The 24,392-nt window shown below is 41.5% G+C and overlaps 2 protein-coding genes across 3 annotated transcripts in view; both read right to left on the bottom strand.

Moving 5' to 3' along the window:
- Positions 1-1,620: 1,620 nt before the first annotated feature.
- On the bottom strand, positions 1,621-7,394 carry LOC310719721 (uncharacterized protein). The gene is made up of 2 exons (XM_083529711.1): positions 5,937-7,394; positions 1,621-5,154 (listed from the first exon to the last, which is right to left on the bottom strand). Exons 1-2 carry the CDS (start codon positions 6,557-6,559, stop codon positions 3,336-3,338), a joined length of 2,442 nt encoding a protein of 813 aa, XP_083385837.1. The 5' UTR covers positions 6,560-7,394; the 3' UTR covers positions 1,621-3,335.
- A 13,329-nt stretch (positions 7,395-20,723) lies between these two features.
- The window catches only part of necab3 (N-terminal EF-hand calcium binding protein 3), a 46,933-nt gene continuing 43,264 nt past the window's right edge, over positions 20,724-24,392 (bottom strand). Inside the window, exons 11-13 of one of the 2 annotated variants that reach the window (XM_083530678.1) lie at positions 22,875-22,952; positions 22,487-22,578; positions 20,724-21,599 (exon numbers count right to left, since the gene is read on the bottom strand). In XM_083530678.1, coding sequence (XP_083386804.1) covers positions 21,571-21,599; positions 22,487-22,578; positions 22,875-22,952 — 199 coding nt within the window. In that variant the 3' untranslated portion in view covers positions 20,724-21,570. Of the gene's footprint in view, positions 21,842-22,468; positions 22,579-22,874; positions 22,953-24,392 lie in introns of both variants that reach the window. The other variant, XM_083530677.1, reaches the window with a different exon arrangement.

Below are 24,392 nucleotides of genomic sequence, written 5' to 3' on the forward strand. Positions count from 1 at the left end.
TTTGCCTTTGTTGATTAATGTTACTACTAATAATAATTTTTTATTCATCCTCTACATCTAAACATTTAATTCTGCTACAAGTACAACATCCCTGTAGATTTCATCCCACAAATGAATATATATAGTAATAACTACAATAAAATACAATTAATAAATAATAAAAAAAAAATGGCAACTCCAACTTTTGGGGGAACTACAGAAAAGGAATCCTTATTTCATATAAACACATTGGGGCTGGACATCATTCCTATCAGTATACAGACTTGCATCATAGGAGCAGAACAATGTATTGATTTTCAGTGACCTTTGCTTTTCTTGAAGTTGATCAAAATGACAAAATGCTACAGCAATATAACAAAAGCACTGCTTTTTGTCCAGAATCTATAGTTGAGTTGGTTTTTCATTCATTTATTCACCTTCAGTAACAGTTTTAGACCTGTTGGCTCATTATAGATCAGCAGCTTAACAATGGGCACATGGATGTGAGGAGAACATTCCAAACTCCCCACATAACTTAAGCTTAGGATCGAACTTTGCAGCTGGATATTGGAGGGACTGACACTAAGGGAATTTATTTAAAAGCATAAAAAGAAAAAAAAATGTGTATTCCATGTGTTGATCAGAGTGAGTTGATACACTTTGTGTTTCGGTGATACTGACAAACCAAGTTGGATCGTTTGGAAGCGAAGCTTGCAGCGTGATTAATGTAGAGCCACCCACGTACACGCCCACAACATACATACACAAACACACAGAGACTGTCAATACGATTCATCGAATCTTTTCATTCAGCCACATGTGTGTTAGTAAAATCAGGTACTTATGTAGGGTGAGGAGGCCTGGTGTGCAATCAGCGCAGTCCCAAAAGTGTTTAATAGATTTGAGGTAAGTTCTATAGCAGGCTAATCAAGATCTTCCACTCCAACTCATGTAAACCATATCTGCACGGAGCTGGCTTTATGCTCAGGGGAATTGCTTGAACAGATTTAGGTCTCAGTTCATGCACAGGAAAATTTTAATGCTACTGCATCTAAAGACATTTTATACAATTGTGTGCCTACAACTATGTGGAAACAGTTACTCAAATCAAGTCAAGAAGCTTTTATTGTCATTGTAACCATATACACAGTAGCTGATGTAGTACACAGTGAAATGAGACGACGTTTCTCCAGAACCCTGGTGCTACATAAAACATCCTAGAGCTAAAGACTAAAGTGAATTGTTCGAGCCACATTAAGTGCATTGTGTGCAACCGAGTGAAAACAGTGCAAGACAAAAGACTGCACCAGACAATACAAAACAGTGTAGTACACAAAACACTAAATAGTGCAGATCAGTAAACCTACTTTAAATTGTGTAATACAATACAACGTGGAAAAATGTTGCGCAAAACCACTACAGCAGCAATCAAGAGCTGTGCAAAAACATAGGTGGTGCTGTGGACATGTATGTGTATGAAGAGAAATGAGTATTAAGTCTGAATTTGAATTCAGGTTTGTAACAGTTCAGTAGCACACAGTTGTGGAAGAATCAGGTGTCCCAATACTTTTGTTTGCATAGTGTATATAGTAACATAAGATAACTGAGTCAAAAGTCATCAATTGTTTGTAGATGAAAACGATGGGTTACTTAACGTAATCCCGGGTTCTTTGATAACAGAGTGAGGTGTTTCACTATGGGAATCGCTTTGGGCGTGACCAACTACGGAAGCTCTTATGACACCACGTCTGTCTTGACAGACAGGTCGACCTGAGATCAGGCTCCGCCCTACCTTTATCTCTCAGGTCGACCCCATCTAACATCATTGCAACGAGATTTCTTCCCGTCCTCGTGCAAGGAGGGAAGTGCTGGTGAAACACCTCACTCTGTTATCAAAGAACCGGGGATTACGTTAAGTAACCCATCGTTCTTTTTCTAACTTCGCTCGGTGTTTCACTATGGGAGATATAGACCACTCCCGGATTGCACATGATCCCGCTACACCCAATCACATGGGCACAGGACGTCTGGCTCCCAGCACCGCAAGTGCCAAGGATGACTCAGACACATCTAGTCTATAAAACCGCACAAAGGTGTGTGGCGTGGCCCAACCGGCCGCCGCACAAATTTCCTGAACAGAAACTCCCTTAAGCAGGGCCCATGAAGTCGCCATCCCTCTAGTCGAGTGGGCCCTCAGACCCTTAGGTGCTTGAGAACCACCGCATTCATACGCTAGAGATATAGCCTCTACAATCCAGTGGGACAGCCGTTGTCTCGACAATGGCTTCCCTTTGTGGGGGGTAGCCCAAGACACAAACAGCCGGTCAGACTTTCTGAAATCCGCTGTTCTCCTGACGTATGTACGGAGAGCCCGCACTGGGCATAAGGAACTCAACCTCTCCTCCTCCTGAGATGAGAACGGAGGAGGGTGAAAAGCCAAAAGTTCTGTAACGGGACATCTATAAGAAGAATCCACCACTTTAGGTACAAACGCCGGGTTAGGGCGAAAGGAAACTTTCGTGAGCCCAGGGGCAAACTGCAAACAGGATGGACTGACAGACAGGGCCTGCAGCTCGCTAACACGCTTTGCAGTCACTAGAGCCACAAGCAGTGCTGTCTATAGAGAAAGAAATTTCAGCCCTATGCCATCCACCGGCTCAAAAGGGTGATGAGAAAGGGCCTCCAAAACCAAGGACAGATCCCACTGAGGCACTAGCCGTCGAGACACCGGCCTCTTACGGCGTGCACCTTTCATAAACCGACTAATCAAAGGGTGCCGACCCGCAGGTTCGTTATTAAACCCAACATGACACACAGAAATAGCCGCCAGATACACCTTTAAAGTATAAAAAGCTTTCCCTTTATCCAGCAAATCCTGGAGAAAGCACAAAATGTCTCCCACAGAACACTGAAAGGAGACAATGCGACCACGGCCACACCACTCCTCAAAAACTCGCCACTTATTGTCATAAAGCGTGCGAGTAGACGAGGCCCTAGCACTCTGGATAGTGTGTATAACCGATCGTGGCAAACCTGCCACATTCAAGATCCACCTCTCATGGGCCAGGCCCATAGAGCTATCCTGTCCGGGTGCGGATGATAAATCTCCCCGCCCGCCTGGGACAAAAGGTCCCTCCGTGGAGGGAGCGGCCACAGCTGATCCGACAGCAGCTGAACTATTTCTGCGATCCAGTGTCTGGACGCCCAGCGTGGAGCTAGCAAAATCAGTGACAAGCTGAGTTCTCTGACCCTGGCTAGAGTGGGGGAGATCAAGCTCAGCGGAGGGAACTCGTAGAGAAGAACGTTTGGCCATGGGTGGGCTAACGCATCCACACCCAACGGTGCATCTCTGTCCCTTAGAGAAAAGTACAGAGGACACTGAGCGTTTTCTCGCGAGGCGTGGAGATCAACGGCAGCCGGCCGTATCTCTGCCATATCTGCTCCACCACCTGAGCGTGCAGTTTCCATTCCCCGTACAGGGGGTTTCCCCTGGACAACAGATCCGCACCCTTGTTCCATATTCCTGGAACATGAGTCGCTCTGATGGATAAAAGCCTCGCGTCGCACCACATTATCAGTTTCCTTGCCAACTGATGCAACTGGAGGGAGCGCACCCCCCCTGTCGGTTGATGTACGCGACTACTGTGGAATTGTCCGTTTTTACCAACACATGTTGGCCCCTTATGAAAACCAGAAAATGTTTCAGAGCTAGAAACACCGCTAACAACTCCAAGTAGTTTATATGACTCGAGATCAGCTGCGGAGGCCAAACGCCGTTCACAGCTCTGCCCATAAGGGTCGCGGCCCAGCCCGTCAAAGACGCGTCCGTCGTCATAGTAACCCTCGACGACACCGCCCCCAAAGGAATCCCCGACCAAAGAGTCGCGGGGCATCCCCATCGGCGGAGTGCTAAGACGCACGCGTGCGTTATCTTGACCGGCCGATTGAGATGACGTCGGGGACATAAGCGCAACCACGCGACCCATCTCTGAAAATCTCTCATCATGAGAAGTCCCAGATGCACCACAGAAATCACTGAAGCCATTAAACCCAGCATTCGTAGGCACACTCGGAACAGGACATTCGTCCCTGCCCGAAAACGGGAGTGACACTGTATGAGAGATTCGATTCTTCTCTCCATCAGCGTGACCCGATAGGAGAGGGAATCTATACTGAGTCCTAGATATTCCGCGCGCTGCGCGGGACACAAGCGGCTCTTTTCCCTGTTTATTTTGAAACCCAAGCTGCAGAGATGCGTGATCACGCTCTCCGCATCTCTGATCGCTCGCTCTCTTGACGATAATCAGATAATCGTCTATATAAGACAAAATCCGAATCCCGCTGTTTCTCAATGGCAAAAGAGCCGCCTCCACACACTTGCTGAAAGTTCTCGGAGCGAGAGACAGACCGAACGGAATGGTTTGAAATTTGTAGGCAGTGCCTCTGTGTGCAAACCTCAAATATTTTCTGTGTGACGGGTAAACGTCTATGTGAAAATACGCGTCCGATAGATCGATCGTCACAAACCAATCGTTTGGACGGATCGACCGACAGAGCGTTTTGTGTGTCAACATTCTGAATGAATATTTTCTCAGGTGCTTGTTTAACACACGCAAGTCCAAGATCGGACGAAGAGATGTGCTTCCCTTCTTCGGGATCACAAAGTATCGAAAGTAAAAACCCTGACGGCTTTCTGCCTCCGGAACAACTCTGACTGCCTTTTTCCTCAAAAGAGAGTCGATCTCGGCCGTCAGGACGAGAGCCGACTCTCCTCGAGCCACCGAGACCAACACACCGTTGAATCTGGGTGGTTTCATAGCGAATTGGAGCCTGTATCCCCGTGAAATCGTGTTTAAAACCCACGGGTGCGCCGCGCATGCGCGCCAATTGACGAGGTGCGCAGAAAGGGAGCCCCCGCGTACACAACACTGGTCGCGTGTTGATGACGTCACAACCGTCGCAGCGCAGAGCTCCGCTGGCAGAGCGAGCGCGCCCTCCAGCGGCGAAACTGGGGGGGTGCACGCTGAACTTTCGGGATTCTTGTGCACAATCGCCCTCGGCTGGTCGCCTGGATGCAAAATTGTAACATTTATTTTGTTTTTTGTGTCTGAACACATCGCCCTCAGCCCGTGGCTTGGATGCGATGGTGAAAGTTTTATTGCGCAATCGTCCGAACTGACGTGTGAGTGAACACATGTCATGAGTGCTTGGTGACACTGAACATTTTCCCTCATTCCTCGAACCCGAGGAGAAACTAGGGATGAAGCCCCTACAGAACTCAGAACCGGGCCGTGTTCTCTTCTCCTTTTCTTCGCCGGCGGAGAAAGGAGGATCGGAGAACATTCGCGTGTTAGGTAGCACGCTTCTTCTTCCGCTCCTCGGGGTGGGGTGGACGGTTTCTCGCCGCTACGGCCGCAAATGAATGCTTTCCCCACGGTCCTGAGCCGTCCGATCTCGGACGTTGGCCAGCTTGTTGTCCGCCGGGAGCCGATCTCGCACTTCTCGCGCTCATCGCTCTCCCTCTCGCAGCCGCGGCTGCGGCAAAACCCCGTCGCGCTGGCTGAGGGGGCGGGTTCTGAGATAGCTTACGAGGCAAACAGAGGTTGAATGCTTCATCCTCCTGTTTCCTGAGAGTGCTGGTTTCTCTCATCTTTTCCAGAGCTGGACCGGACAGACCTTTAGCGGGGTCGTAGGCAGGGTCCATGACTTCCGCTTTTTGTGTGTCACCCAAGCCTGACGGGTTAAGCCACAACGCTCTCTCACCTGACACAGCCAAGCCCATCACGTGGCCGCAGCCCTGAACCGTGCCTCGTGAAGAGCGCAGGATTAGGTCGTTCACCACACAGATCTCGTCCCAAAGTACCGGGTTCGGTACTCCCGTGTCGAGCTGTCGTCCCATCTCCTCCAAAATCTCCGCCTGGTACGCGGACAGTAACGTCACCGCGTTTAGCGAGCACACTGACTGCGCTGCGTATTTATACATCCTCTGATGGATGGACGCCGTCAATCTCTCGATTTTTCCAGGCAGCGCAATTTGAGAGGAGCTAGAGATAGAAAGCCGATTCGGATGGAGGTGATAAGCCACCGAATGCTCCACAGCTGGGGGTCCGGCCAACCCCAGCTCCTCCTTCCGTTGAATCTCCAGCTTGGAGCACCCTTTTGCTGGAAGCTTGCTCTTGAAGGGGCTCGACCAGTAACGGGCCATTTCCTTTATGCAAGCCGGCACGGCGGGCAGGAGCTGTCTAGTAGCGGGTTGAGCAGGCGGCAGCCTTTTCCCGTCGTAAAGGTCTCTCACAGCTCCCTCCGCGTCCTGGGCCGCGGGCCACGCTAGTCCTAGCTTAGCCGCGGCTCGCTTGCATACCTCGTGCAGGTTACCTTCAGCCTGTGAGGTTGCATCGCCCGCGCTCTGGGGCCTCGACTGTTGAGCCGGGAAGGGACCACTGTCGTCCTCATCCTCGTCCTCCATGTCCAAGTCGAGGAGGTCTGAGTTCGCATCCGCGTCCTCGTCGCACGGTCGTTCCTCATCCTCCGCGAGGAGGTCGCCGAACAGAGGCGGCATGACCGGCGATTTGGCCTCCATCAGGTCCGCCCAGCTCGTGGTAGCTCGCGGCTGATGTTCAACGGCCGTAGACCTCGCGGCGGCGCCAGACAGGCACGGGTCCTGTTGGTTAGCCACCGTTACTCTCAGCCGTCTCTCCAAATGTTTCACCGGCAATGACGCTCAGTGAACGCATGCTTGCGGGTCCGCGAGCGACGTTTGAGCGTGCTTCGGGCCCATGCACGTGATGTACATCGGGTGAGGGTCCCTGCCCGAGATGGTTGCTCCACATGATGATGGACACGGGCGGGATGCAGCCTCCCTGATCTTCGACTCATTCCCTTTGGTGGGGGGGATGACCGTCGACATGGCTGAGTACGGAGAATATTAGACTCGTCACAACACGTTAGTCTGCCGATGTTCGCAGGGTAGTTAGCCCTTCGAAGGCTTCGCCTTGACGCGCTTAGCCTGTGATAGCTTGACGCTACTATGTCCCTACCATGTAACTAAATACCCAGCAGGTCGGAATAGGAATAGCTCGCCTCGACGCGGATGCTATTCCGTGATGATGCTCAGCACGATCCCGTATGACTGATCTCGCGTTCGGTGGCGGAATCCAATGACGGCCAGCGTGATGAACAGTTGAGCGAAAACAGCCGAGAACTGGATGTGCTGAGAGAGCTTAGTGTAGTCCCTCACGGGAAGAAAGCGCGAATGATGTTAGATGGGGTCGACCTGAGAGATAAAGGTAGGGCGGAGCCTGATCTCAGGTCAACCTGTCTGTCAAGACAGACGTGGTGTCATAAGAGCTTCCGTAGTTGGTCACGCCCAAAGCGATTCCCATATTGAAACACCGAGCGAAGTTAGAAAAAGAACCAAAAATACCACCCTGATACAAAATACAGTCTAACAACTATATTTCGTTTGACGGAGAAAGTTTAAATAAGTGAATCTTTTCACAATTTCTATCAAATGAAACCTTTTCCAAATAAGAGAATAAGGGTTTATTTTTCACACCTGAATATGACACATTGACAGTTATTGCAATGAATCATCAGCATGAATGGCTGTTTACCTCAGTTGAATGGGAAAAGACACACTGTCCATAAAAACATAGCCTATTAGAATTTGAAGTATTTCTCATCACCATTTTACAGTTTTTCTCAGTTGCTTTGGAGCGTTTCCCAGATCAGAAATAAAATTCTCAAAACTACTTGTTCAAAATCCACATCATTTAGTCATTTGTGCTCATCATAAAAGCATTTGTTTTTGTGTGTTTAATTGATGAATTGGGCAGATTAATCTTAAATGTCACTAATGAAGGAGAGTGAGCATCAGATCAACCAATAATCAACTCTACTTCTTCTTCTTCTTCATCTTCATCTTTCAGCTTCTCCCACTAGGGGTCGCCACAGCAGATCATCCATCTTCTCTATATCTTCCTCTTTCAACCCAACTACCTGCATGTCTTCCCTCACCACATCCATAAACCTCCTCCTTGTTCTTTCTCTTTTCCTCCTTCCTGATGGCTCCATCCTTAGCTTTCTCCCACCGATATACCCTATGTCCCACCTCCACTTGTCTAAACCATCTCAATCTCGCCTCCCTCACCTTGTCTCCAAAACGTCCTACATGTGCTGTCCCTCTAATAAACTTATTTCTAATCCTGTCCATCCTCGTCACTCCCCACAAAAACCTCAACATCTTCAGCTCTGCTACCTCCAGCTCCATCTCCTGTCTTTTACTCAATGCCACTGTCTCTAATCCATACAACATCACAGGTCTCACCACAGTCCTATAAACTTTCCTTTCACTCTCGCAGATACCCTTCTATCACAAATCACTCCTGCCGCTCTTCTTCACCCACTCCATCCTGCCTGCACTCTTTTCTTCACTTCTCTAAAACAATCCCTACTCCTCCACCTTCCCCACTTCTTCTCCCTGCAACCGCACCACTCCACTGCCCTCCCTCTCATTCACACACATGTTCTCTGTCTTACTCCCACTGACTTTTATTCCCCGATCATTGATGCATCCCAACCTCCACCTTGAACCAGTTTGTCGTTCCTACTGCACACTTCACTGCTGTCAGACTGTCCTTCCTCATACAATACCACAACTCCTCTCTCTGCACCCTGTTGTACGCTTTCTCTAAATCCACAAACACACAATGCAACTCCTTCTGTCCTTCTCTATACTTCTCCATCAACATTCTCAAAGCAAATAATGCGTCTGTGGTGCTCTTCCTCGGCATGAAACCATACTGTTGCTCACAGATGGTCACCTCTTCTCTGAACCTGGCTTCCACTACTCTTTCCCTTCATGGTGTGATTGATCAACTTTTCCCCCCTGTAGCTACTGCAGGCCTTCCAGAATCTTGTTAAACAATCTGGTAAAAACTAATCTGCCATCTCTCCTAAACATCTCCATGCTTCTACCGGTATGTCATCTGGTCCAACCGACTTTCCACTCTTCATCCTCTTATTCACTGCTCTCACTTCCTCCTTACTAATCCTATCCACTATCTGCTTCAACATCTCCACATCATCCACCCTTCTTTCTCTATCATTTTCCTTGATCATCAGCTTCTCAAAATACTCCCTCCATCTTCTCAACACACTCTCCTCACTAGTCAACACAGTTCCATCTCCATCCTTTTATTGCTCTAACTTGCAGCACATCCTTCCCAGCTTGGTCCCTCTGCCTGGCCAATCTGTACAAATCCTTTTTTCCTTCCTTAGTGTCCAACTTCTCATTCAGCTCCTCATATCGGTTTTCCTATGCTTTTGCAACATCTCTCTTTAACTGCTGCCGCATCTCGTTGTACTCCTGCCTCTTTTTATATCACCCTGTCGTTCCTAAATCTGTCTTTCTCCTTATGCTTTCCTGCACCTCCTCATTCCACCACAACGTCTCTTTCTCTTCCTTTCTATTTCCAGATGTCACACCAAGTACTCAATTCAATTCAATTCAATTCAATTCAATTCAATTCAATTCAATTCAATTCATTTTTATTTGTATAGCGTTTTTAACAATGAACATTGTCTCAAAGCAGCTTTACACAGATAATGTGGTGATTAAAAGTGAATATGTTCTTTATAAGTAAGTTTGTCCCTGATGAGCAAGCCAGTGGTGACTGTGGCAAGGAAAAACTCCCCGAGATGGCATAAGGAAGAAACCTTGAGAGGAACCAAATTAAACAGGGAACCCATCCTCATCTGGGTTGCACCGATTGTCCATTTATAGCAGATATACGATGTTGTGAGGTACAGTGATGATGTTCAGAAGTGAACTGTAGTCCTGATTCAATGTAGCAGACTATTGACATTAGCTACAGTCCAATCCATCCTCAAAGCTCCAGATCTTACTTCGGAATTTCATGGAACCTCCCAAGGTGTTGATGAGAAACCATCCCAAGCTGTACAGAGTGGCCTCCAGTCAAAGAGAACACTATCCAGAGGAAGGCCTGGACGAAGTGGGAAGATCCACTGAGGGGAGAGGGTCAGGAACAGTGGTCACTGGAGCCTCAGGAGCATGTTTAACTCGACCGAGAGAGAGAGAGAGAGAGAGAGAGAGAGAGAGAGAGAGAGAGAAGAGGGTGACAGGAAGAGAAGGATATGGATTATTAAGTGTCTTTATTGTTGTATGAAAGTTAATGTCACTGTGCAATTTGGACTCCGGCAAGACTCGCTATGGCAGCATAACTGAAAGGGAGAACCAGAAGGTAACACCGACATGAGGGATCTCTGGGATAAGAGACGACCCACCACACCACTGTCAACAAACCTGAGTGAACGTGTGAATGTGAGGGGACGACAGCATACAAATATCCCAGTTCCCCAAACACTCTATTTCCATGTTCCCTCCAGATCTGCGCCTTTACCTAAGAAAAAATCTACTGATAAAAATCTTGACTAAATAAATATGTTTTCAGCCTCGACTTGAACACTAAGACTGTGTCTGAGTCCCAAACACTGATTGGAAGGCTGTTCCATAACTGTGAGGCTTTATAAGAGAAAAATCTGCCCCCTGCTGTAGTCTTCATTATTTGAGGAACCAACAGATAGCCTGCACCTTTTGATCTAAGTAGGTATGGAGGATCATACTGGTACAGAAGTTCACTCAGATACTGTGGCGCAAGATTGTTAAGTGCTTTATACGTCAGTAGTAGTATTTTGTAATCAATGCGAGATTTGATTGAGAGCAGTGTAGACTGATGTAAACAGGAGTGATGTGGTCATATTTTCTAGATCTAGTGAAGACTCTTGCTGCTGCATTCTGAACTAACTGAAGCTTATTTATGTACTTACTCGCACACCCAGACAGTAAAGCATTACAGTAGTCTAATCTAGATGTAACAAAAGCATGAACTAGTTTTTCCTATCCTGTAACGACATCATTTTTCTAATTTTAGCAAGTACCACTCTAGCTGCCTCCCTAATCACTTCTGCAGTAGTTGCCCAATCATCCAGCACCTCTTCACTACCACCGAGCCCCTGTCTGACCTCTTCCCTGAATCTCACACTACACTCTTCCTCCTTCAGTTTCCACCATCTAATTCTCTTTTCAGTCCTTACTCTCCTCCTATTCTTCACCTCCAAAACCATCCTACAGACCACCATCCAATGCTGTCTAACTACACTGTCCCCTGCTAACACCTTACAGTCTCCAATCTTCTTTAGGTTGCTTTTCCTACATGAAACATAGTCCACCTGTGTGCACCTTCCGCCACTCATATATGTCACCCTATGATCCTCCTTCTCAACCAATAATCAACTACCGTATTTTTTTCCCCACTCTTTGAACCCAGCGGCTTAAACAACGAAGCTGCTAATTTATGGATTTTTCCTGGGTTTTTGCCCAGTGAGATTGCTGAACGGGTTCAGGTGAACCAATGAAACTCTTTATATTAAATCAGATGCGCTCCCACTGAATCGGGCCGCACCACATCATAAATATGGATGATGTTCCGCTGACGTTTGACCTGCCGCTCACTCGGACTGTCTACAGGAAATGCGAATCATTCGTCACGCTGAAAACAACCGGGCATGAAAAAACGCACTTCACCTGTGTTCTGAGCTGCACGGCATCGGGAGAAAAGCTTTACAGATGGTGATTTTTAAACGCACGACGATGCCAAAAGAAAAACTCTTGAGAGAAATAGTTGTGAAAGGAAGGAGAAAGACAGTGAACAATGACTTTCTTGGTAGGCTACTGTTTAGATACAAGCCGTTGTAACGCATTGAGTCAGGGTCATGGGAGAGCTTGCTAACTCCACTTGCAGCAGAAATCATATACTGTAAGCAGACAGGTTTCCAAAACTCGTGCTTTTTTATTTTTCTTGGCAACAGCGTTACGGGTTAGTCAAAGAAACTTAGAAATGAGCATCAGAAAATAATAAGGACATATTCCTCGGTCTTGCACACGCAGTAATACCGGAAAAAATGCGGCGGCAGGCTATTCCCAAAATACTGCTCTGCTCTTAAAGGAGCCACAACATATTTCACCTGTTACACCATGTAACAGACACTGTCTTTCGTTAAAGCCTGTGTAAAGTTCATTAGTTTCAGTGTAGACATTACACTGGCTTATAGACAGGTGCGGCTTATTTATGTTCAAAATCAAAATCTTTGTCAAATTCAGTGGGTGCGGCTTATATAAGGGTGCGCTTTATAGTCCGGAAATTACGGTAGTTCTCTAAAACAGGTCAAAGTTGAATCTTGTGAACCTTCAATTGGAGAGTGTATACAAACAGAGCAAAACATAGAATTATAAATTCGGAAAATGGATGAACAACTAAGAAACAAACACTTGTATAGTTCAGTAAAAGTGTGTCTCCGAACTCTTGCCATCAAATAAAGGAATTTGTGCTGCTGAAATTCATAGATGCCAAACAGATAGAAGTCACATTTTGTGATCCAAACCATAGCTTATATCAAGAAATCCTAAAACTGTGCAGCGTCATAATGACAACACGACTAAACATTTTGATGATTTTGTTTGTGAACAATGACAAAGGGACTTTCATTTTGATGGGAATGAGATGTTCATTGACACAAATACTTACTTTTGGAAGATGAATTAAGGATTTTGAGGAAAGTACAGGTTTTTGCAAGAAATCCAATGTTTTGTGCTGCTTGTACAAATTGTTTTGAGAATGCAAATATTAGGGATGATTCAAGAAATGTTCCAAAGCAGCTGAAAAAAACTGTAATAATGAAATAAATAAATAAGGTGAAAAGCAAAAAGTCAACTCATATAATTATATTAAAATAAAATGTGTCATGGTTGTCCTTATTTATGACTTTATACAATCAATGAATCAATCAATAAATAAACAAATGAATAATAACATTACTCTGCAATCTGTTTGATGAATTAATTTTTACTTTAAAAGTTTTCTAGTGCAAAGAAACCTATAAATAGTACACACATTTATAACACTTTGCAGACGCCCTTATTCAGAGCGACTTACAATTATCTCACTTATATAACTGAGCTGTTTAGGGTTAATCACATTGTTTAAGGAGCGGAGCAGCTTGCAGGTGGTGGTGGAATCTGAACCTTCAAAAGTCCAACATCATGAGTAGTTTGATATGAACATAGAAACAATCCCATGTAAAGTACAGGAAAGATTAATGCTTAATACAGCTATTCAGGCTATAAGCTATACAATCATTCAGTTTTAATATCAGTGACCGCACAAAATATTATATATCAAATATTTTTTCCTTTTATAATTTATGGCATGGCAGGCCTAATAGATAGATAGATAGATAGATAGATAGATAGATAGATAGATAGATAGATAGATAGATAGATAGATAGATAGATAGATAGATAGATAGATAGATAGATAGATAGATGAAAGCTATTAATCAGGTGCAAGATATAACCATCAGATGGCAGCAAAGATCTGTGTTGCTCATGCAGAAATCAGTCACTACTTATCCCACTGCAGCCCGTACGTCTGGCTAATAAAATAGAATAGCTGTTATCTAACACGCCACTTTTTATATTTGAAAGCAGCAATAATGCTTTTCATTTTTTTGGTTGAAATGTTTAATGAAGTATAGTAAATGAAAAAAAATGATATAATAACATTAAACAAGTTTCACCCCTCCACATTTATTTGTACCCCAGTTGCTGGGTTTTGACAAACAGGTTGATAATATCGGGGACACGGACCTAAAAGGGAACAGGCACAAAGAATGGCGCTTTCTAGCACTTTCCATTGAAGAGAGACAGAAAATCAAGAGCATCAAGAGCAGGAAATGTTGAGCAAAAACATGTTTTCTTCAACTTTTTCGAAATGAGATGTTTGTAGACATTATGTAGGCAATATTCAGTTTGTTTGTTTTTTCATTGTGTTGTTGTTGCTGTAAACGTTTGAGGAAAATATGTGGTTAAAGTTGGTTTTATAATACATGTAAATATAAAACGTTTTCCTCACGTTTTGATTTCAAAATGTACATGGATATGACATCAAGCTAGAAATAAATTATGGATGTAACATTAAGCTATAAAATATACATGGCTATGGTTTAGTCAATTAAGGACATTTAGTGGCTTTATTTTTAATAGTTATAAAAACTAAAGGTGCTCAAATAGTATTTTACCCACAATTTCCGATTAAAGAATCTCTGAGAGCTACCAAAATAATTTTATTGTATCACTACAATGAGTTTTAAATAAAACCTTGAAAACCCCAACTTTCTGATCAGTTACTCAGAGCTTTAACTGTTGAGCCAACACTGCCCACAAGTCACTTCTAGAATTACCATTGACACACACACACACACACACACACACACACACACACACACTGTAGAAAATACCTGCTGCATTCAGAAATACCTGCTGTAATTAATGATCTCAAGGACCAATAAGAGCAAAGAAAAGACACAAACACAAGAATATGTATCAATAAATCCTTTTAGTTAAGTTAATTGAATATTTTAGCCTTTAAAAATCATTTCTTAGAGACTTAATCAAAAATAAAAGACAACTTTTTGGTTCACTCAGCTTTGCAAACACTTACTTTTCAGGGTCACTTTAGTTCTCTATTCATCTCATGGTACACGGGATCAAAACAAAATGTAAAAAAGAGCTCAAATACAAACTTATAAATGTAAAAATTACGTATTTTAATTTAGAAACTTCATCATCTGAATGCAGGACATTTTTAAAAGTAAATCTGGGTACCTGTGGTAATAGAATTTTAGGGTAAAAAAATGTGTAGTGCAGAACTTGCTCAAACATACAGGGTCCTGGTCCTGGTGTTACAGTAGACCCAAAGCCAACAACTACACTACTAGGCATATAGTGGGAGAATTCACCAGCTACCACTAGTCCATCACAGGGCACCATGCATACACACATTCATGCACACCTATAGGGCAGATTATCTTAGACTTTCCACATACCTGAATGTAATTGGACAATAGGAGAATAAGTAAGAACCCTTTTGGAAACCCATGTGAACAAAGGGAGAAACTGTGAATCTTTTGCTTTTGTATTTTGTGACATTTATGGATTCCTGTCTCAAATGAAGAGACAGGAATCCTTCATTTCCATTAATTTTGGACATATCAAACGACGAGAGCATGTTCTTTCTCTGTAATGGATTGTCTACAATGGAAATAAACTTTATAGCAAAGAAATGAGTTTTTTTTTTCAGCCCTCATGCTGTTTTGACTCCATTGTAAAGTGTGTACTTGTGAGAAAGACCATCTGATTTTAAGATTACAAATGTGCAGTGTGGTTGTGTAATTGGTAGTGTTAGTTTTGCACAGCTTCAGGCTTTAATCCTTAGCGTGAGTAACTGTCAGGAAGGGGATTGCCTTCCTGAATGTTTAATTGCTCATTGCTAATGAATATATGTGTGTGGTGTTGCAATCGATTGGTGTTCCACTTATTGGGTCCCTGAGAATGGCTTATTCCCAAACTTAATCTCTGTAGCACAAAAAAATACCTCAGATTTGGGCTGAATTTCTATTTTTTTCTTTCCATTTGCCTGACCAAATGTGAATTTAATTGAATAAGTCATTAGCTGTTTTCTCCATTCTATAAAGATACCAAGAACTATAGTTGTTAATATTTACCATTAAAAGTAGCCAAATTTGGCTGATGGCTCTTGGCTTTTTTCTTTCTCTTGGTTTCCAAAAAATGAATGAAGGTGTAGAAGTGTATGAAATGTTAGAAGTGCTCTGCTGTAGAAGAAAAATAGATGAGGTTTAGATTTCCTGCATTGTCTTGTTACTGGGAGTTTCCTGCCTCATCAAGTTCTACAATAAACTGCGTTTTGCTGCAGCACTCACTTTCAGCCATATTTGTTTCACATGTTCTGTTATTCGACTGGGTTATGAAACAGATCGTGCTGCTGTTATCCAGTCGCAATTTTGCAGTCGCAGAGAGATGCATTAACCCACACATTGCTCATCGTCCCAGACACATCATATACACCATTATTTAAATGCAGAGAATTTATTCGACACGTCCAATTTTTTTTGGCACAACAGAAGAAGATGTGATTCATTCAGCAAATTCGGAAAATGGTGTGCTTTGTCATTGCTGAGCCCAGCAAGTAAGAAATGAATACCGGATGAAATAATGTAGGAGAAGGGGAAAATAGCACAGCTTGCATCAGTCTCTTTGATATTTCTGAATTTTTTGATCCAGCATTCAAGTGCAATCCTGTTTAGCTTTTAATCATGGAAACACACATGCTGCCTTATGTTCCAGCACACACACACACACTATCTGCATGAGTAAAAGGCAGTAATACTGATTATATAACTGCATGAATTTACAGGTGTACAGATGTAAAATTAAATAATACCTAATGAACTGGATGGTGAGAGTATGAAAGTAGATACTTAACTGAAAATTCTGAAGGAAATATGTAACAGGCAAAATGTATAGAATATTTATATTCAAGCTACTAAAAGTAGTCAGTGCTGTTTTTCTTTTAAATAATGAGCATTTAATAAACTCATTTAAATTCTCAGTTAAATGCTTCTTCAATATTGACACAATCATTGTGGCTAAGATATTTATCTGTGTGTGTGTGTGTGTGTGTGTGTGTGTGTGTGTGTGTGTGTGTGTGTGTGTGTGTGTGTGTGTGTGTGTGTATGTGTGTGTGCCAGTCAGTGCTAACAGCGGGTTCAGGACCGTTGCCATTTTCACGCCAACTTCAGCATCACTATTTTTGGAGAAGGAGTGAAAACACCACTGAAGCAGAACAGAGTCAGCCATGGTAATGTGCAAAATTTTTACATTTTCAGCTCACCAAGAAAAAAAAGAAAAGGTCTGTGCTCACTTTTAATGGCTGTTACACACACAGCAAGAAAAAGTGTAAAATGGAGTGTGTAAATGAGGCAAAAATTTAAGTGTTTGCATTGTATATGGCCCAATATCCTGAGGAAGAGAATGAAATAAAAGAATGAAAGAAGCAAAATTAAGTGACTAAAAAAAGTAACAGTGAATTCTTTTGTGCCTATCATTTAAAAGGATGTAGTCAAGCAGAGTAGACATTTATAATGTCTCAGCAAATGGTGAAGAATTTACAGGAGCATATTTTCCAGTAAGAGATGTATATAAGAGAAGTATACACGTCCTTTACTTAAGTAGAAGTACAGATACTCATGTTTTAAAAGACTCTGGTAAAAATGTAAGTATTGACTATATATTTTACTCAAGTTAATGTAAAGAAGTCTGGGCTCTAACAAGAACTTAAGTAAAAACATTTGCAATTACTTTTACCTGTTTTAGTGTCAAGCTTGTAACTTGACCTCACATCATTCGTTTATTAATTAGTGCTGTCAATCAATTTAAAAAAATTTAATTGTGGTTAATCGTGTGTTTGTCATGAGTTACCTTGCAATTAATCGCACATTTAATCGCACATTTCTATCTGTTTTAATGTACCTTAAATTAATACTTTTCAAGTTTTTAATACTCTAATCAACATGGGCATGGATAAATATTGATGCTTTATGCAAATGTATGTTTATTATGTTTATGTCTGTGAAGAGAGATGAAAGAGACACATACACTGTCTGTTTTTTTATTTTCACTTTTTTTTACAAAAGCGTTTTATTGTTATTACGAGTGTATTCAAAAAGTATTAAAATTATGTATTTCTCTTATCTATACGATCAAAAAAGACGTAAAAGTTCGTTTCCGCGTTATGAGGAAAAAAATGCCACAAAACGCGCCGGCACGATCGTCGATTGCAGAGGGTTCATTCTGTGCATCGTGGCGGATTTCGCTGCTTGATTTGAGGCTTGGTAAAACAAATGTTTAGTAATAAAAAAAACGATTTATTAAATTTTTTATTTAAAGAAATGATGTCGTGAATAAATGTGTGCTACTTTGAAGTTTTTTAAGGTTTTAATTTCGCCTATTTTTATATTCGTTTGTTTATATTTTGAATAAAAATGGTCAAACAGAATTGCGTTGACCATGTATTTGCATTAACAGGTTATTAACGTTAATTTTGACAGCCCTAAATAATATATGAATACAAAACTCAATTCTAATTTTGTTATCTAATGAATGTATCCAGGCTAAACATCCACAATATAGAACACAGGCAGAGAAAAGATGATGATGATCAGGTGATCAGGAATGTCTCTGTTCTCAGTCATGTTTAGATCGCTGACTCCCTCTGTCTCATCCACAACAGCCCCATATTTCTTATTGAATTCTGCCTGCTCATTGTTTGCTTTGTAAGCTTGCATTCATTTGTGGTGTGTGAGAGCCAGGAAATCATACACCAGTGTTAGATTAAAAAAAGCAGTAGCAATAACAAGAAGAAATAATGACACTAAATAGATTAAAACTAAAGAAACGAGTTTGTTCTGAAAATGTAAGAAGTAGAAAGTACAGATATTTGTGTAAAAATTTTACGAGTGAAAGTAAAAAGTTGTCCAAAAAATAAACAGTGAATTAAAGTACTGATACCAGAAAAGTATATTGAAGTACAGTAACGAAATATTTGTACTTTATTACTTCCCATCTCTGCCAGTAACGGATCATCCATCTCAATACAACTCTGTGTCCTCTATATCTGTCTCTTTCAAATCAACCACCTGCATGTCTTCCCTTACCACATTTATAAACCCCCTTTCTCTTCTCCATTCTTTTACTAATATACCCCATGTCCTTCCTCTGCACACGACCAAACAATCAAAATCTAGACTTTCTCACCTTGTCTACAAAATGTCCTCCCTGCGCAGTCCTATATTAAATTAATTTCTAATCCTGTCAATCCTCGTCATCCTGTAAAATCACAGCATCTTTAACTCTGTCACCTCCAGCACTTCCTCCTGTCTTTACCAAAAACAAATGATTTTAGCAAATTAATCATTATCATGACCTGCAAATTCAAATGGTTTGAGAAATGTATGAATGTGATTAATAGGCCTTACAGTAAAGAGATAATTATATTTTGATAACCAGCGAATGGAGGGTTAGGAAGAACTGTAGTTCGAAAAAGAAAATGAGTAAATAAGACACAAAGTATTTGGTCACCATGAGCCTCCAAAACAGCCTCAACCCGCCTACAGATTTTACAGTGTCAGTGTCTGAAGCTGTACCTGAAAGATGATCATTTATTAGCACGAGTATTAGCACGAGAACATTTTCATAATCTTTAAGCGATTTAGTGAGTCCTCGTGCCCTGTGGATGGGAGTGGATCACTCTGGTAAAGGCTACTTTCATCAGTATAAAGATGTTTCATCATAGACAGTGATCAGGCCAAAGAACTTTGTATAGATTTTCAATGACCTTTACTTCTTTTTCTTTAAGTGGACCATAACACCATATCATTCATTTATATACCTTCAGTAACAGTTCTACACTTGCTGGCTCATGGTGGATCAGCAGCTAACAATGGACACCACATGAATATGAAAAGAACATCTGAAACTCTCCACATAGAGTAACTTACAGTAAGCTCAGGATCGGATGACTCACATGTATCTGTTGAAGGAACCGACAATATATTTGAAATATAAAGATCTATTTTCAAAAAGAAATTACAGTTACAGACCCAAAGGTGTTGCTCTTTCTTTAAGCTAATACTCTCTGTTTGCGTGTTTAGGTGTTACTGATAAACCCAGCTGGATCATTTGGAATGTATGAAGTTCCTCAGCGAAGCTTGCAGCCCGATTAATGTAGAGCCACCCACCCACATGCCCACAAACACACACACACACACACACACACACACACACACACACACACACACACACACACACACACACACACACACACACACACACACAGTCTGTTTAATACAAATCCTCAAAACCTTTCATTTTGGCTTTAATGTTATTTGCAGCCTTAAGATATCACACACCAGACAAAAATGTGTACTAAGTTCATTATCATCTCAGAAAGAAGCTTCCTGGAACAGTTCTTTTGAACAGAACTTTTCAGCTAGATAATTGGTCCAAGTTGGCCATAGTGAATTACATAGTGAATTTCATTATCAGCTGCTCATCAATGACAAGAAATACCATTTTCTAAACAGTTTCATAACGGTATACGTTTTACAAAGAAAGTGAATCATTAAGCAAATTATTAGGCAGTGTTCTGGACTTTTGCACTTTAGAACTTTAGTTCTTCTCATTGGTAATCTGTGTGACAGCCAGGTGACAGTTAAAAAAAAAAAAAAAGAAACCTTTTACAAGCAGGGGTTTCTTTTTCCCAGCCGAACATGTCACACTGATGGTCAGTGATTCATGGCCAGACTGCATTAACTGCTGATCAGAGTGGAATGAACATTGAAAAATGTTAATAGTATGGGTGAACTGGGGCATAAATTTGAAATAATTTCCCAAACCAGCAGCTATTCTTTTTTTTTTTTTTTTTTGCTTTAGAGCTCCCCCCACAGACTTTTTCCACTAGCCTTACTGAACACGGTGCTTAATGCTTCCAGTTAGTCTTATTGATTTGCCACTACAAATCTCTGACAGTTCATTAATATTGTTGCACTTTTACACAGTGCTTTGTGATTTATGTGCAACTTTAATGCATAGTCATACCATTCACAAACACCAGTTAAATAGGTTCATATTTGCACCAAGAATAGAAACACAGTGTAATCAAATACTGAAAAAAAATAATAATACTGATAGCTTGGAAATAGAATTTTATCAAAATGGCAAAAAATAAAAATATGGGCAACCAGAGAAGTACACAAAGCATGTTTTCAGTTTTATTTCTTCGTATATGCTTAAATACAATAGATAGATAAGCAAGTAATAAGTCATACATAAATAAATAAATCTGTTCAACAGTAAGTCAAGCAAGTAACATATACAGGCTATATCATCATCTAGAGATATTCTTATTCATCAAACACTCTGAAATCAATAAAGGAAACTGAGTACTACTGTAAATGACGTATGTAATATAAATATGTTAGTACATAAAATAACGAGCTGAAATTGGTAGGACTGAGAAACCACAAGGAAGAAGAGTCAATTTCCAGATACTCTATTCACATAATCACACAGTTCAGGTTCATCTTTAGAAACCTTATGGACAATGGTTTATGTCAACCATGTCTTAAACTAAAATTTCTAATAAGCATGCATCTCAAACAGCAATTTTTCTTTTGTTCTATGGTACCCAAGGAAGAGTCTAGAGTCGTCAAAGCAAATCGTTTTTTTTGGTTTTTTTTACACTTTTACTTGTTTTAGGTAAAAAAAAAAAAGCATCTTTCTTGGTCTGTACACAGTTTCCACCTCAAAGCCATGTAAGCTCTTTAATTGCAGGAGCTCTGCCGGCAGCCTCAGCATGATGCGAAAGTCACTGATTTTCTATACATGCTAGAGAGATTTGAACCATGCTTGGATTTGTTTGATCATTTTCATACAGATGGAATGATAAAGGAACACAAGGAAGCCATGAGGTGGAAGGAAGACAATTTTTTAGTCTGAGCTATAGGGAGCAGCAAGACACGTACACACAGGGTCAGTTTGAGATGTTTCTTTTTCCCCCTTCATTTGCGAAGGCTTTATACTGCATATTGGAAAGGTTAATTGTTTGCCATAATCCACCATGATGCTGAGAGAGAGAGAGAGAGAGAGAGAGAGAGAGAGAGAGAGAGAGAGAGAGACTTTGTGTTAGTTTTAACACATTCAATGTTTTATTTTGATGTGACAAAGGCAGCGGTCAATGTGAACCACATGCTGAAATAGGGCACACCAAATTAAATACTTTTCAGTTTTGATCTACTATCATTTGACATCAGCTTCTATTTTCTTAAATTAAAAATGAAATGTACAAAAGTTGTGGTTTTTTTCCCCCTTGCAATTGCATTGTTTGCTTAACTGAACATTAGCATTTAGTGCATTAACTAGTACTGGCTTACAATTTATATCTTTACATTTTGTATTGATAAAGCTGACTGCATAGTTCTTGCTAATGCTTTCCAGCTGTATCTTCACGTGTCTTTCAGCTCAAGCTTAAAAGGCAGACTAACAGGTCTTTGAGGGTCAGAATTCTAGCTGATAGACAGGTGATCAAATACTTATTTGCAGCTGTATCATACAAATAAATAGTTTAAAAAATCATATATTGTGATTTCTGGCTTTTTTTTTTTAGATTATGTCTCTCACAGTGAACATGCATCTACGATGACAATTTCAGACCCCTCCATGATTTCTAAGTGGGAGAACTTGCAAAATAGCTGGGTGTTCAAATACTTATTTTCCTCACTGTAACTGGATCGCTAAAAAAAGCAGATATAATAAATAATTTTACAGCCTATTTATTCATACAAAATGTCCTGCCCATCTCCTACAAAAAGCAGCTCCAAAATGTATTTTCACTCTTGTATTACTTCAAACGTAATTCCTCGCAAAACTACCGACAGTTTCAACAAGTGCATCGCTATATACAGGCAACCGCTCTAAACGTTAGACCCTTCAAACCCAAACACAATAACGTACCAGGCATGAGCATGGTGGAGACGAGTTCAGGATCCTCCAGCATATCTATGATACAGCGCTGGAAATCTTTACTTGCTTCAGACTGCAGATAACTGAAAGAAAGAGAGCAAGTGACAAGACTCACTAATTCATAGTCTTAAAATACTACTTGCCACACTACAAGCTTAAAGATTCAGTAAAAAAAAGAAGGTCTATGTTGAGGATGGAGCAGCGTCTTATAGAAGATTTGCCATCTGCTCATCAGCTAAGTGTGCCTTTTAAACAAACAGGAACACAGCTGATACACATTGACCTCATTTCTTGAGAAATGAGTACACATGCGTTGGCATTACACACACACACACACACACACACACACACACACACACACATACAGACACATCCGTACCTCATCCAGGATAGACGATCTTGCCAGAACTCGTATATTATGTAGCAGTTCTTCTCAGGAAGCTTTTGAATGGACACACTGGGGGGGAAAAAGGGGCAGAACAACCGATGAGTTTCTAATCAATATCTAGTGGTTGTGGTTATTACCCCGCAATACCTTCTTTAGTTTCTGAGCATGACTGATGTGACAATGAGATTCAGTTCATTTATCATTCATTCATTCATTTATTCATTTGAGCCACTGAGCAGGGTGGATCCAGAGTTTATCCTGGGAGAACCTGGCGTGAAGTGGGAATATACCTAATCCATTGGTCCATTCACATACACATTTGCATAAGGACAATTTAGGCAATTCTGTTGCTAGGGCACTTTTCGGGCAGGAATAGAACCCAGAGGAAACCCATATTTGTTGAGAACATACAAATCTCCACACAGTAACTCAAGTCACCCTTTAAATAAAACAATCTATTGGTTATTACCGCATGGGGAATCCATAGGAGAATAGTGGGATTAAAAAACATTTTAATAGCTGTGCAATTCAGGTAATGTCTGATGAATTCTGTGGCCTCTGTTGCATTGTTCAATATTCTTATTATTAATAGCCATATGGTGGAATGTAATATTACTTTTATAAAACAGCTCAATGAAGAAAGTGGAATTTTATGTAACCCAGACACAAGCAATGAAACATCCCAGTGTGGTTATACAAAATATCAGAAAGAAATAATTCCTTGAATGGCATTTTTACCAAATTTAATTTTTTGGACCAGAACTAACGGTTCTGTGTTTTGTGTACACTAATTGGCCAAAAGGTATGTGGAGACCTAATCTGCACAATCACAATTTGCTTTTTAACATCCCTCCCTCAGTGTTTAGTCTTCTGGGAAAGATTTGGACTATATTTCAGAGCTTGGCTGTGGGTGTTTGTGCTGATTCATCCACAAGAGCATTAGTGAAGCCAAGAGCTGATGTTAGGTAAAGAGTCTTTGTGTGCAGTCAGCATTCCAGTTCATCCCAAAGGTGTTCACTGGGTTTGAGGTCAGGGCTCTGTGCAAGCTACATCAGTTCTTCCACTCCAGCCATGTCTTCATGGGCATCTTTTTTCTCACAGGAGTATTGTCAAGCTGGATCAAGTTTGGGCCTTCCAGTGAAGGGAAATTTGATTCCGCATCATAAGACAAAGACAAAACTTTACTTTTTACTAGATCAGACTAGATTAGAAACTTATCCCAGGATCACTGGGTACAAAGCTGGAATGCATCCAAGTGAGGACACCAGTTCCCAAGGCTGGGTGCCATGACCACATACTGACAAATTCTTTCATGCCTAGAGAGCAATTTAGCACAGGCAATGTGCCTACATGCATTTTTGGAAAAGGTGGCAGAAAAGCAAGTCAAGTCAAGACAAGTTTATTTCTATAGCGCTTTTTACAACGGACATTGTCTCAAAGCAGCTTTACAGAATTTAACAGTTAAGGTGAATGATGTGTATTTATCCCTGATGAGCAGTCAGTATTACA

The sequence above is a fragment of the Silurus aristotelis genome (assembly GCF_946808225.1).
Source record: "Silurus aristotelis genome assembly, chromosome: 2".
Lineage (NCBI taxonomy): Eukaryota > Metazoa > Chordata > Actinopteri > Siluriformes > Siluridae > Silurus > Silurus aristotelis.